Source organism: Cyrtonyx montezumae, unplaced genomic scaffold (genome assembly GCF_038088225.1).
Source record: "Cyrtonyx montezumae isolate F1298 unplaced genomic scaffold, pur_monq_1.0 scaffold_1, whole genome shotgun sequence".
NCBI lineage: Eukaryota > Metazoa > Chordata > Aves > Galliformes > Odontophoridae > Cyrtonyx > Cyrtonyx montezumae.
Window position 1 is genome coordinate 19,948,297 of NW_027071825.1, and position 15,772 is coordinate 19,964,068.

The 15,772-nt window shown below is 38.2% G+C and overlaps 1 protein-coding gene across 2 annotated transcripts in view; it reads right to left on the minus strand.

Moving 5' to 3' along the window:
- The window catches only part of NR5A2 (nuclear receptor subfamily 5 group A member 2), an 82,858-nt gene that overhangs the window by 31,230 nt on the left and 35,856 nt on the right, over nt 1–15,772 (minus strand). For both annotated transcript variants that reach the window (XM_065742979.1, XM_065742970.1), the window contains one exon: nt 3,069–3,188. In XM_065742979.1, coding sequence (XP_065599051.1) covers nt 3,069–3,188 — 120 coding nt within the window. The remainder of the gene's footprint in view (nt 1–3,068; nt 3,189–15,772) is intronic.

The window sequence follows — 15,772 nt, forward strand, 5'->3', positions numbered from 1 at the left end:
CTAGATTAAGTTTGACTTTTATACCTAAGGAGCAGAGGCTGTGCACTCTGAGTGGAGAGAGCAGGTACGCTCTAATTAAGTGGTGGTAAGCTTCCCCCTGACAGCTTCCCCCTTGACTCTGATTGTAAAAAGGACTGAGTTTATGAGTAACTTTTATGGAGGAATATATTAAAGAAAGCAAGGAATAAGGCTTTCTAAGGTCTTAAATTTGGTAACTTGTGGTGATAATCACAATCTCTCAGGTAATAAAGTAGGCTATCTAACTCCAGACCTCAGTTTAAAGTTAATATATTTGAAAGCAAGGTGATTGACTGTAATTTTGCTCATAGTGCTTTGCTGGTAGCTGTAAGTAAAAACATACACAGCACTTTTCATCAGAACTGTCAGAGTGCTTTCCACACTTCAATCAGTTAATTTCTGTGAGATGATGGCATGTTTATTTCCTTTTTCCTACTGGAGGAACTGAAAGGATTGGGGCAGCAGCTGGCAGGTATGCAGCATTTAGTGGAGCAGTGAATACTGGTAATGCCATGGTCTACAACTGTCGTTTTCCAGAGTCATTTTACAGTTAAATAGTGGAGAAGTATGGTCAAAATTCCCCTGTCATAAACACATTTGAACTAGACTTTTGTCTTAGAAGGTCAACAGACCAACTTGATGCTGCCAGGATGGTCCATCCTGATGTTCAGGAAAAGTAGTTGTACTGGATCAGAGTGGTTTAACAAGAAGGCCGTGCACAGCAGGTGAAAGCAGGAAGTGGCTCAGAACAAAAAATGTAGAAGCACTGTCCAAGCATGTAAGGGAGATCTTAAACCAGCCTGTAGAAATCAGCTAGAGTTGAAACTTGTACAGGATGTCAAATCACTAGTAAGGAAAGAGCAAGGAAAATGTGGAGCTGTTTCTGGAGTTGGCTGGTGATCGAGTACCAGCAAACATACACCAGGCTGAGGTACTCTGCACCTTCTTTGCATCAGTCTTTGCTGACATCGTCTTCCAAAACTCTGCTTTGCAGCAGAGCTCAGGGAGGAAGAGAGTAACCAGTAGCAATCATATGCTGAAAAAAAAACAACTTTCTGTAAGGAGAGGGACTGGTTTAGTGTTCTGTAGGTATGGCTCCCTGCTCTCCAAGCAGCCTAAGAGCAAAGATCAATGCAGAGGATGGAAAACTTGGGGGTGCCTGCATCAGTTTCAAGTGACAAATGTTGGCATAGGAAAGCCAAACTGGGTTGAAAGGAGGATGCATTAAACCTGCTTGACAAACCTGGGGCAAAAAATGGCTGTAATCTGTTCAGTTTAGCCAGGTTTTAGTTTAGTTGCAACTATGCAGCTTCCAAAACCAACTGATGATTTCTAAGGAGTGCATTTAATTAGCAACCTCTTGTCCAACAGTGATAAAATACTATGCTTTGCCATCAGAACATGTACAGCTTCTTTTTTTTTCTGCAAATAAAGATAAAAGTGGCTAATTCAGATAAGGACTATTACTGTGGAAAAATGGAGGCAGAGGCAGGAATGTAAAGATATTTAACTGTCTGAAATGGTTTCTGTGGAATTTACACACCAGGCACCTTAAAAAGCTAGCTCATCACACAACAAAGGAGACATTAACTTAGCAGTTCCCTTTGTAACAGAAATCTGTCTATATGCTTATGGATTCACAACAAAGGAGTCACACATGAACCGTGTGGGAAATAGTTGCCAGTGTGTATATCTTCTTTGTTTTGCAGATTGTGGAATGGAAATAGAATCAGTAATTTTTTTGCAGTAGCACTGATGTAAGTCAGGCATAATGCGACTACTTTTTGTCATATAATTAGAGAAAACAACTTTATCTCATGTAGGTTTTAGTGACTTTCCACAAAGGTATAGAAGTCAGTTTTGTAGAATTCTCCCACTTCTTTTCCTGTACAAGTGGATCATTTTCCCCTTTTACTATACACCTTTTAATCATAAATGCAGTTATTTCTCTTTCTTTTTTTTTTTTAATTCCAGCCATTTCTTAATGCTAAGAAATGCTTATAATGATTTTTATAAATACTTTGCATTAAGAAATGGTTGCAATTTTAGAATTGTGACTAAAGCTGTAAGCAGATTCCAGAGCATACGGGCACAAATGGTTCATCTGTATAGTTAGAAAAAGGATCTCTTTCCCAAGTGTGTATACATCTAGGCAGTTCATTTTGCAGTTGCTTAAATAACTGTGGACCATCATTTGTTTTCACTTTGAATCAGGAACATAATGCCCAGATGAACTTTACTTCTCTTTGATACTGATATATTTTTTTCCAGAAAGAAGAATCCTATGAATAAGGTTCTTGTGTTCTTTGTACTTTGGAGATTATGGGTGAGTCAAAACTTCCTACTTCACTCAGTTTTTCTCAGTTTTCCTAATATTATCCTAATAATAGCCCACTTTATGGCTCTTGTGTTTTGGCTTTTGCATTTTGCATCTGCAGAAAATCAGCTGTTGGAAAGCTGTGCAGAACCTGTAGGCACGTTCCCTGAGACAGCTCCTGAGACAATACCTGCATATATATCCTGTAGTCTGAATTATTTTCTGCCATTTAGATGTCTCATCTCACCAGTCTTTCACACAAGCGCATACTTCTCTAAAAGCAAGGTATTTCTGAGGCAGTAGCTGCAAGTTATCTAGATTTCTGATCCAGTTAGAGAGTCTTATGAGTAAACCATAATTCTGAAGGGAAAATAAACTAAAATTTCTTAGACCTAAACCACAGAGCACAGTTTGGGATGTGTGCTGTTGCTGTCAGAAACAAACCATTTTAGCTCCAAGAAAATAAATCCTTGAGAAACACTTCTCATCTGCTGTTTTTCAATCACTGAGGTATACAGGTATATTTGAAAAGGAAAGTGCTTATGATTATATCTGCTTTTATAAGTTTAACTGTAATCAACAGACTGGGAACAGAGTGCACAAGTCATTTTATCTGCATTATTTGTGGAGAATCTCTGAGAACAAAGAAGTGCTTCTGACCTAGTTAAACTCCTGCTATTTTGAAAATGATTATTAAAAAGCCATCAATACTTCTCTGAGCCCACATACTCACTTGTTGCCCGGTAACCAGAAGGATGGAGCCTTCTTTCCCATGTACTACTTGCCGGTAAATGTGATCTAGAATTAAGAGTTCACTCCAGCAGTTCTGAAGCAACTTCATTTGGTCATCAACCTGGAAAGCAAACATTGGTGGTGTTACACTGGAAATGAGTTCTCCATCACACTGCAGTCTGGAAGCTGGCTAGCATGCCACCTCCTTCAAGTATCGGAATAAAGTCGTGAGAATAGAAATGTTATCAAACATTATTTGTTCACAAAGCTTCTATTCTCAGCTGTATAATCAAAACACTGCTGAAACCATTACTTGTAAAATGTATAAAATATTTGGAGCTGATTAGGAAATCTGATCTAGGAAATCAGAACTACAGTAGTGGAGCGACTAGATTACATTCAGTTGTATTCGCTTTAAAAATTGAAAATTAATGAATTTTGCAGGGACATGGGAAAAAATGCTCAAATTAGGGGAAAACCTTTAAGTCAGAGTATACACCAATATCCTCTGGACTTGTTCTTCCTGTGCTTACTTCTTCCCTAAAAAGTAAAGTCTTTGACTTCAGAGAGTTCTGGAAGGTTTAAAGGATGCATACGTTAACTTTGCTACAGTTAAGTGCCTAGTGTGGCTGTGCTGATAACATCTATACCGTTCAAAGGGCTCTAAGAGCCTGCATAGATAGTAATAGCTGAACAGATTAAAAATGCTATAAAATAGGAGAAATGAAAAAGAAATCAGCAGAGTATTTGTGGTGTATGAAAGTTACCTAGTATTTTGTCCCTATTTCCCATCACTTGCCATATGGCTCAAACTTCAACATGTTAGACATGCAGTTCTCTCTTTGCCTTCCTCATTTGTTAACTTCCCTTCTCTCCAGCTACAATCTTCTCCCCACTGTTCTGGTCCCATTTTCTCTCCCTCAGATTTCTGTATCAAAATATTGCCCCTCGCTGGGCTGTGCAAGCAAATGAAATCAGGAAAGAAATGGGACAGATAGCATGAAGCCAGTGTGGAAGCACCTGCGTGCAGAACAGCCTTTTCTCCCCCACAGCCTTCGCTAGGACCTGCTCCACGACTGCAGCAGGTATCTCTGCTGGGAAATGCTTCATTCCCTCCACTGTGATGATAGCATTTTTCTGTTTGCTTTTCTTAGTTAGTTAGTTAGTGAATTTGTTTGTTTTTTCATTTTGCTATTAAAAAAAAAAAAACAAAGAAAAAGAAAGGAGAAATAAGAAAATTATTTCTAAATATTGCCAAAAAAAAACACTTTAAGGTTGCAAAAATTAATTGGTGAGGAATTATTTAATGCTTGTTAAGACGGTCTGTCCTATTCCTTTTTTTTTTCAATCTGTGTTTGTGTTATAGTATATGTATTAATGCATAGGTACAAGAAAAGGATGAATTAGTATGGTATAAAACACCCTTGATTTTGATATTTCAAAAGTTTTGCTTTGAGGTTTTAAGCATAATCTTTTAACGTAATTGCTGTTCTGCCTACAGTCACAGTTAATACGTGTAAGCTCAGATAACACTTATAAGCCACATATCCACAGGCAGCAGAAATGGAGGACAGAAAGAGGTGTGGACACTGCAGATGGATATATTACTAAGTCAGAGTAAAGCTTGTGCTATCACAAACTCAGCCTTGCTCTATCTGTATGCTGTCTGTGCCTGTGATAATTCATTTCTGTTCAGACTGCAGAGCAAAGCTGATTCTGTATTAAAAGATTCCTATTCCTCTGCCTGCAACATGTGTTTGACTACAAAGCTATTTCAGCCAACTGACTTGTTAGCTCAGGAGTGGTGTTCTGAATGATCCCAATGAAACACTCCCCATCAATACATGAGCCACATTTAAACGAAGGCATTTTTAAAATGAATTGTCTAAAATTTACAGATTCCAGTACTCTTGGTTTTTATGTGAAATTGTTTTAGGATCATTCTCTTCTGTGTACAACAAAGTGTTACAAAAATCAAATAAATAATGCCAACATGATCATTTGATCCTAAATTAGCATTTCAGATGAAGCTACCACAGCTTACATCTGAACAAAACAAGCTGTGAGACAGTTTAAACATTCAACATCCATGTCATAACAACTAATACCTGAATAAGAGGTCAAGCATTTGATTGTATTATAAATGACATATTTCTAGCTAACCCATCTGTCTCAGCCACAGGCAGCAACTTTTGAAAACAAACTGCACTTTACAGGTCTGGCTTTCTGAAGGCCCCAACAGCAGCTAGTCTGCAATCAAAGCCTACCTCCCAAGCTTTATCATATCATTACTGAGCCAGTGCTGTGAGAACAGTATGAGATGGCAAAATCACAAAAAAAATGTTTTGCACATAGCCTGTTCCTGCTGTTCTACAAGACTCATAAAACTAGCAACAGCGAACATCTGCTAGTAGTTCTCAAAATCTGTCTCTCTGAATTCACTGTAATTTAACTAGTGAAAGCCTATAAAACGGATATCATAAAAAGCAAAATACACATCCAAAACACACTGTTGGCTTCAGAAAATGATTAGATCCAGCTGCTTTTGTCATTTTAAGAAAGCTGGCAGGGCAGCAAAATACTTCCCAGTTTGTACTAGGAAGAAACAGAGATGGCTTTAAGGAAGGTCACAAATGACTAAAATGGAGGATCAATTACAGCCTACTTCTGAAAGGGGTGCAGATGAAGAAAACCACATACCTTATCTCTGCTAACAGGTACTGGATGTAAAAAAGAAAACAACACAGACTGCTGAATAAACATGGTAACATAGCACACCTTATGCTAGGATGAACTGGTAAACTTCAGGAAGTGTGTTATGTTAGCCAGAACACAAATACCTCTGTTTCTGTGGCACACTTATGCATAAGCATACATTATCTGGCAAAACAAAAAATTAGCATTTGGCTACAACAAATGCCTATCTTAAAATGATCTTGAAGCCAGTGAGGCTTAAACTTTGATGGATGAAGTGCAGAGTGAATTCTGATAAGGAAGGTACTTTGCAGAAAAAGCACCTCATGCACTTCAGTTTTTGTGACTCTGAAGCTAAGCATGCTAGTCCCCCATTAACATGGAGAGGAGAAGAAAGAGTAAGGTTCTGTAACTGCAATCACAGAATCATAGAATTGCTCAGGTTGGAAAAGACCTTCAAGATCATCAAGTCCAACTGCAGTCAAACCATACCTCACTCAACCCACCACTAAATCATGTCCCTGAGCACCACAACTCCTTGGCTCCAGTCAGTAGTTCTCAGTAATCAACACTGTTTTTGTTTATAGTATGCACTGAATTAGAAGCAAGCCCAAAAGCCTGTGTTGGTGGCTAAGCTTTGAGATTTTTTTTTTTGTTAATGTGTTAACAGCAACAACAAAGTGTCCTTTGAAAGAACTACTGAGAATGCTTATAAATGAAAATTGAACATTATATGGCTAACAACTGACTGCTACAAGAACTCTTCCCAGAGCAGCTGTTCCCTGCCATAACAAACTATTGACCAACATCTCACCTAAGCAAGTTGTCAAATGATATATCCATTTGACAATTACGTAGCCTCAAGCAAAACCATAGTATATACTGTGCCCAGATGGTTAAATTTAGGTCCTGTCTGGTCAGTGGCATTCTGATGAAGACTCTTAGCAGCAGGGACAGTATAACTGGAAACTGTTGCTGAAGAACTGGTTTTTAAGGAAGGATGTGGAGGAAGCTAAAGGGAAGATGTGTGGCTTAAAAGAAATAGGGATAATTTCCAGCACATAAAGTGGCATGAAAGGATAACAATGTTAAGATTATGAAAGGAGTAAAATATCTTACTTGTAGAACAGTGACTGGATAACAAAGGAAGCATTGGGAGTGCTTAGGAGGAAGTTGTAGAGGAAAGGGTGGGGTGTTGTGCAGTTGGAGAATATAAGGTAAGTTGGATTGTCAGGTAAAACCGTGAAGGTGAAGATGATGACATTGGATATTATGCAGAATTAAAGACATTGTGTGAGAGAAAGTGAAGCTACCGGGGCAGAGTAGGAGCAAGTACTTTGTGTCAGACAAACAGAGGATGGCAGTTGTCATGAGTAGAGATGGAAACAGATACGTGTACTATGCACACTTAGTAAGAACATAAAGATGGAGCAAGGAGCTTTCTAATAACATTAGTACATGACAGTGTCCTGTTTCAATCCTTTTTCTTGCAAGAAAATTCTGTTCAACTATGCTTACAGCAAGGACAAAGAAACATGTCAGAATTTGGAGTCATCTTTATGCTGTTCAGATTGCTTGCAGCATTTTCCCTATGTCACAGTATGGAAGATAAATGGCCATTGTCACAGCCACCCACCACCACCCCGTTGTGCTGCCAACGAGCTACCGTGCTAGCCAGAATGAATAACAGCATGGCCCACTATGCAAAAAATAAATAAATCTCCCCATATCTATGATAGTTGCTTCAAAAGTAATGCCTTTTATTTTATTATGTTGGCCCACAATGTCAGAAGTGGTGCTAGAGGTTGGTGGTATGGAAGTAGAGATTGAACCTTCCCACCAATACTCCATTACATTTTGTTGCTGTGTGACAGACGGCAGGAGCAGTCTGACAAATGGCATCTGACATGGAAGTGTGTATGAAGCAGAGATGCATCATTGTATTCCTCCATGTGAAAAAAATTACACCCATTGACATCATTGACACTTGCTGAACATTGATGGAGACCACACAGCAAATGCAGCAAAGTGAGGCAGTGGGTGGTACATTTCAGCAGAGGCAACAGTGACATGAAAGGCAAGCCACATTCTGGATGGCCATGCACAGCTGTTGCACCACAAAATGAGGAGTACCTCCATCTGCTCATCCACATGAATTGGTGGCTTACAACCAGAGAACTGGGAATGGAGCTGAATGTTGGAAATGGTGGTGGCAGTGTTAGAATCCTGCAACGTTTGCGCCTAGTGGGTCTCAAGATTTTCACACAAGAACAGGAAGGACACCATGTGCACGTCTGTCAGGACCTGTTGAACAAATATGAGGCTGAAGGTGATAGTTCCAGGAATGCATCGTCACCGGTGATGATGCATAGTGTTACCTCTACAAGCTGGAGTCAAAACTGTGGTCAAAACAGCAACATGCTAATTTCCCATGAAAGGAAAACTTCAGGACACAGCCCTCAGCAGGTAGAGTGATGTGCCTGTTTTTGGGGATTCCCCCAGAGGAGGGAATTACTGTTTGCACAGTCTGTTTGTCACAGTAATTGAAAAGGCTCCAGGATGTGCTCTCCCCTGATTACCTCAGCCATTGTGCATCCCAGCTCCTCTCAGTAAAGCCCCAGTGCAGAACGGCTATATGGTTGGGCTGGGGGAGTGCATGTCCGAGAACAGGACCAGATAGAGGTGGATGCATGCCCTAAGCGTGAGAGGTTGCCTGCGTTAGCTTCCTTCATAATTTCACTATGCAGTAGTAGTTCTCTTTCAGAACATTAAAAAAAATAATCGTTTGTGAAAAAAGTGAGACAAAGAGATGTGGTTCTCCCTTCTCTCCATGTCCTCTGACCCTTTCCTTGAGTTTTAGTAGGATCATGGAGACTGGTAGCATTGTGCCACTCCTTTGTGTTTACTATGGAAGATTCTTGCTCATTTGTACTGTACAGTGAGATGCACGCTGTTAAATATCCAGATACAAGTCTGAATACAGATTTCCAGGTGCGCCACCAAGTTCTTCCCTGCAGACTGCAGTTATAAGGTGACTTGAAATCGCTTGAATTCTTAGAGTTCTGAGATCTCTGCTGACAATGATTAGAAAACAGGCATGCATTGGAATATATTTAGATACAACTATTGGTTTGCATAAATTGCCTTACACAATATAACAAGTCATGCAGGTTATTTCTGGGGGTGGAGGAAATAGATTCTCAGATTGAAGTGTGAAGGTCTAATCCTGAGCACTGTGGTGACACATGATCTCTTGGTGGGAAGAAAGTTGGGCTGGCGTGGGGATGAGGGGATTGCATTTGTCTGCCGACCCTGGAGTTCCACTCAGCCAGGGCCTGAGCTTTGGGGGGTTGGGCAGGGGGAATGACTGGAAGGCTGTCCAAATTGCTGGGGCCTCTGTTGACACTGCAGTACTGAATCCCACATTATCCATTGCAGCTAAAGGAAGGACTTATCTCAGAAATGCTGGTTACTCATCTGAAAAATTATTTGTGCTGATGTTATAGATAAGGAAGGCTAGTGCAACACAAGAGTAGTATTGTTGCAGAGTGTATGCTTCCCACAGCATGGGATGTTAATCATTATAAACTTTTGTTTTCTCTGAAGAACAACATTCAAATTGTCAAATGGTAAAATGAAGAATAATGTGCATGTTTTGCTGAAATGCTCCCTAATCTTATCAAAACCACACTGTATCTTTCTTTTAGGAGAGTATTTCACAGTATTTAGCATACAGTAGCAAATAACCCACAGTTTGTTACAGTATTTCTTCTGAAGAGGTATTTTCCTGCGCTTGATGAAATGCCTGGTAAGAGTTTCAGGGTCATGCTTTTTTTTGTGTGTGCCTGTTGCTTTAAGCTAAATATTTTCACTATAATTATTGACACAGACTCTGCTAAACAATACGCTCACCTTTTACTCAGTCTGAACCCTATCTCTGAGAATCCCTTTTCATCTGTTCAATTGCACCAACACGCACTATAGCTGTATGCTTTTCTGCTACTGAAAATTTAAAAGGGTATCTAATGATTGAAACCAAAAATATGATGTTTAAAATTTATGTGATAAAAATGTGTTGGATTCAGCTGAACTATTTTTACTTATGTTTCTAAAAGGGAATGCCAATGCCATTTTCAAATTCTACGGCCATTGATTATCCATTTCCTAGTGAATATGAAGTGATTAAACATCTGTCTGAATTGTTCAGCCTGAAGCACAAAGGTTCAAGGGATGGTTGAACTTCCTTTCAAGTGTACTTTGGAGATCCCTGATAAGGACATTGCAGACATGAAGCTTGAGTTGTTACTTCATTTTCTTATGCTATAGTGAAGCAAATTGCCCCAAATCAAAGTTTTATAAGACAAGTGCATTCCAGAGGCTAATTTTTACTACTGAATGCATATGTGGTTTCCAAATCATTACATATGTAGAAAAGTATTCGAACTCTGCACAGGGGTTGCTGCTAACAGTGGGAAACCTGTGCAAGGTTGTTGTCAGAAGCAGCACATAGTAGCCTATGAGGTTTTGAAAGCAATTGCACTTCCATAATCAATGAATACCTTACTAAAACGTGATTACCATCAATAACCTCAGTAATAAAATGCTACGAAGTTCAAGAAAAAATGATTTCACATTAACTACAATTGTTCCATCTCTTTACTATAAACCTGTGTTGTACGAAATTGCCCATTCTACATAAGGGCAGGGAGCATCTTTACAACCCCTGTTAGGTGACTGTTCTGATGATGTCTAGCTCTTGTGTGAAGGGAGCATAAGATGTGTTAGGGCTTGGTAGCGATCTACATTCTTTCATGGTTTAGAAATGAAAGGAAATACAGAAATATTTCAGTGTGTGCCTTTTCCTGCTCCTTTATGGCATGTAAAGAGCATCTTACAAAGATGCAATTATACTCAGTATGTGCCTGTGCGTGTGTGTGTGCATATGTGCATACTTTTGCCTTCAGTAACTTCTGAATCCATCAGCCACTGTCAGCTGACTTCAACAGAGAGTTCATGCATCCGAGCCATTACGTTCCTATATGCCTCCCAGGAATCAGTATCCGGATAGAGGAGAGTAAGTTCTAAGAACCACCCTGAAGGGAAGACTAATAAGCTTACCCTATATTCAACATCAGAGAACCCAGAGAGAGAGACAGAGAGAGGGCTAAAATGCTTCATTAATTCCTTGCTCATAGAACTACTAATATTTGGAATATCAAACTGCCTTTCACCTTATTAAGGGCACAGGTAAGGAATGTATAGTTTAAAGCACTGTTTCATCTATGAAAGTCCCCATCCTTCTATGTTCGCAAAATCTGAAGTAAATAAACAGTGCCCGTGCTTTGAATGGCATGTAGTATTTTCTGCTAAGCAAACACCCATGGGGAGAGCAATGGTTTTGTAACATCCTCTCTCCCCTCATGCCCTAGGGCAGCTCTCTAAGGTGACTGTGACAGAGCAGATCACAGCAGCCATGACCAGGCATTTCACAGTTTCAGTGTTTGCCTTCTGTAAAGTCGAACACTTTCATAAAAAAACCAGCTTTCAGCATCAGTTCATGTCCATCCTGTGTTCTTGCAAGAATGTTACAGTGTGTATGGGTCTGGACATCTCACCTTGCTGAAGTGTACAGGCACGCAGCAAATACTGGTCCTGTTGGAGAATAAGACCTCTCTTCTTTTGTAAGTCTTTGGATTCCCTGTTTGGAGAGCATCCCACTCTCCAAATGCAACAGATTTAAGTTCTTGAAACATCAAATGAAAGGTCTGTTACTGTGCACTTTGTGTATATATATGAGTGCAGAAAATGCATCATAAAAACCTATTTTTTTCCTTTTCCTGAAAAATACATGCATCTCTGTGCAAACTGTATGAAGATTACTTAGTGTTTTGCAGTCAGCATTATTTCTGATGAATTATAAATGTGTTTTTCTTAGGTTCTTTTTAAAAAATCTCAAAATAAGGAAACAATTTCTTTTTAGCCCCAACTGAAATTTTTGCTTATGATACAATGTTTTTTTCCCTGTCAAAGCGAATTTGAAGACAAGGAAAGGAAAATTATTCTTCTCAGCACTTGTTTCACAGAGTGAAGAAGGAGATGTCTTCTTCAGGACTGGACCCATAGAACTGATCTTCAAAATGCTTCTCCTGTGTTTATCTCTACTGACATTATTACAGTATAAATTTATGCATAGTCGGGTCTAGAACTTAAAAAAACAAACATAATGCTGTGTAGTTTGTGTAGAAGTTTTGAGAGTAAATCTGTTTAGTTCCTTTGAATTACTTCAGAAATACTCATGTTTTCTGATATCAACAAACTAAATATTAAAAAGTGCTGGGCCTGATTGCTGTCTCGACTTGCATGAATGTAAGTCCTTCGAATTATGTCAGGCCCGTGCAATTCATCATTATCATTGTGGGTCTGATCTGCATTTTAAGAACCACAAAATATCCTCAAGAGAATCAGAAGACAAGACTGGGTCTCATAGATTTTAAAGTACTGGTTGTGATTTTATTCTCAATGTTTTGAATCAGCAGTTTCACTCTATTATACAGCAACTTTACATTAAAGTCTCCAAGGGCTTCTCCAAGTCACAAATATTTCAGGATTATGTGAAAGGAGTTTTAATATGTAATGTTCCTATCCTGTCTGATGATTTATTGGATAAATTATCACATCATTTTTCTTAAAATAATAAGCACCAAATCTCAACAGAGATGAGTACAATACACTGGTATATTGTTGATAGTGTAAAATATTAAAGTCATAGCAATAACTATTTTCTACAAAATAAATATTCTATTAAAACTCACCTAAGTATAATATGGAAAACTATTTTTAGCTTGTGACACAAGAGACATGCTTATTTCAGAAAGAATTTTTAGTATGGTAACAGGCAGAGCCATCTCCAGAATTCTGTTCCTTCAAGTGCTGCATGCCCTGTAACACTAGTTTTTGCTTACATTTATACCAGAGTTGCTTAAATTGGCTCTAATTTTACTTGCCCATTTAATCGGGCTTGCATTTCTTTACATCTGGGACAGCTATTCAAGGGGTATGGAGTATGGGAAAAGTGCAAGCCTAGAGAAGTATGATCTTATTCTTTTAACAGCTGACACCCACAAATGCTAGTTTGTTTGCACAGCACTGGACCATTTTCCCTATATGGGAGTATGCAAGTAATCTGATTTTGTGGCTAAAAAGGCATTACTTTAAAGTTACAGCAGGGTAAATGAGAGAAGAAAAATGTTTCAGGTATGTGTTAGTGATACCCAGGATGAGAAACTTTATAAACCACCTAAAAAATCTAATACATCAGATGTTACATACCATTTCTAGTAGGCACCAAATGTGAATGTAGAACTAATTTTTGTTCTGAACAATATCTTTTAAATTTGTCTAGTAACATTAAGGTTTTTATTTTATTTTATTTTGTTACGTCAGTAATATTTTCCAGATTAAAATATGTTATGATGTGACTCCCATTGAGTTATCTCCTCTGTTAAGGTTACATTGATATTATTTGTTTGCCTACTTATTATATGTATGTTACATGTACAAAAAAAAACTATGTTGGATACAGAAAGACCAGTTCTGTATTTTAAATATTCTTTACCTCTTGACTGCACAGCATTTCAGTCTGTCAGGAACTAGAATATGTTGGTTTTATACTTCACTTTTCATATCCCTTAAATACTTCTGACCAACATCTGATTGTTTAACAGCAGGTATTTCCTTCTGCGCATATTTGAATCACTGAAACATCTAGAAGTTAAGTCTCAAGACTGGGTGCTGTAGTATGTTGAATAGGACAGAAAGACACCTGTATTACACCTCTGGCAACAGAAACAGGTAAGCCACTGTACTTGCCACACAGATGTATTTCCCACTCTTTTCCTGCTTTGTAGGTGAACTGACAAGAAAATGCCAGCAAAAGCAGTAAGAAATCTTGAGAAACAGTGTTTTCAGACAAGATGTGAAAGGAAATGCTATCCTGATGAATTAAAAATATAGAATGGTTGTCTTACATCCCAGCAGTTTCAGCAGTAACAGTAAGTCACTGGGGCTGAGGGAGAGAAAGAAGATGGAATGATGCGTGAGAAAGTGAAAGAATATTTAGCACTAGAAATGTGTTTATCGTGTACTAAACAAGTACCTTCCTGATTAAATAGGAGAAGCTACTTAAAAATATCCCCCAAGGAAGCTGAAGCCGTAGAAAGGTAAGAACCAGTGAGTTACTGTACGTAGGAGCTATCCAAAACACTTGGTTCTTCTCTTTGCATCTTAAAAGCATTGCAGGAGGCTCTTGGTTTGCAGCTACTACCATCTAGCTAAAGTCTTTCAACTCTGAATATCATCTACATGAAAATTATCTTCTGCCCTGACAAATGCAAGTGTAGAAGAGCAGACAGAGCCATGTTATTAAAAATCACAGGAAGTGTTGATTGAATGAAAGTTCAAGGAATAGCGTATTAAAATGTTTTTTCATTTATCCCTTTATTTGGCATTGTTTCATTTATCCCACTTCCTTTTTCATGTATTCTTATTTGGAAATCTCTTCAGTATCATTAAGGTACTGTTGTCACAACTTTGCTCAGGTCCCATACAGACATAAGCACTGCAGTTAGGATTAATATTGTTTGTTTAAATATATCACTGAATAAACTGTTTTTTATTTGATCTACTTTTTCTGTTGATATGAGGAGTTTTTGCAGTACAAAACATGGAATAAGGAGAACTTTTATGGGTAAAAATGACTGTGGATAGGTGAAGGAGGCAAGCACAGCTAAGCAACTCACTGACTTATCTTTGTTGTCAGATCTGGACACTTTACCAGGTACCTAGATTTTGAGCTTCTAGGCTGAATTCCTAAATATTTTCATGGAAAAGAATGACTGTGAATTTAGAAAAATGAGCGACTAATCAATCATCTAATTGATTCATTTTTTCTTTGCTCACTTCTGGATATTCCCTGTCCATTGCAGGGCAGTTGGACTAGATGGTCCTCAGAGGTCCCTTCCAACTCTAAGGATTCTATGATTCTGTGATGTCAGCTTTGGGGATGAACAACAAAATCAAGTTGCTCTGATAACTTTCAGTTCACCCAGGAATGCATCATTTCCTACAACTCTGAAGGATGAGTTTTAGTCAGACTGGCAGACTCTTGATCAATGGACAAGGGTTTATAATAAGATGGCATAAATTCTGCTTTTAAAATTCATTTTTTTTACTCAGCTTGTGTTCAAGTGTCTGCCAATTTATTATTAATCTAGATCTGAGAACTGTTTGCTTTGTTATGTAATTAAGTTTACGAGTTTTATTTCTGAAGATTTACCATGACAAAAATACTGCTTTGATACCTAAATGTAAGAGGATTCATTCAATAATCCCATATTTATCCCAGATTTATCAAGAGGAAGTACATTCTGACGCTGAATTTAATAACTCCTGTTTAGGTGCATTGAGACTTACTTTTTAGTATGGCTCCATACTAAGTCTGTGTAAATCTGTATCAGGGCAATTTTCCTAGCTATGACATAGCCTGAATGACTTAGAAATCTAAATGAATGCAGCATTATACAAACATTCAGCATAATTTTACTTTTAATTAATTTTATTCAAGTAAGGGACTGATTTCTCTCTTCGGCTCTTTTCCTTTCTTTCACCAATATGCCTGAATGTTTGTCTCTTTCAGACTACAAAGCCTTTAAGGAGGGGACTTCTAGTTGCTGTGTTTTTATGCAGTACCTGTTTATGCTACCGTAAATCTAATAGTAGACACGGGTTGCCTGTCTGTGTGAGGTATGCATGGACACTTCTCTGTAAATAAAATTTTATATCGTTCAGTTTAAACAGCCAGCCTACCAAATAAATCCAGAATGTCCAGTTAAATAATACAGCAAGATATTATTATTGAAGTGCACTGTCTTCTTACATAAATGTAAGCATCAGTTTAACAACACAATGAGAATATTTTGGCCAGTATTTTTTTACAGCATTATAATATAACCT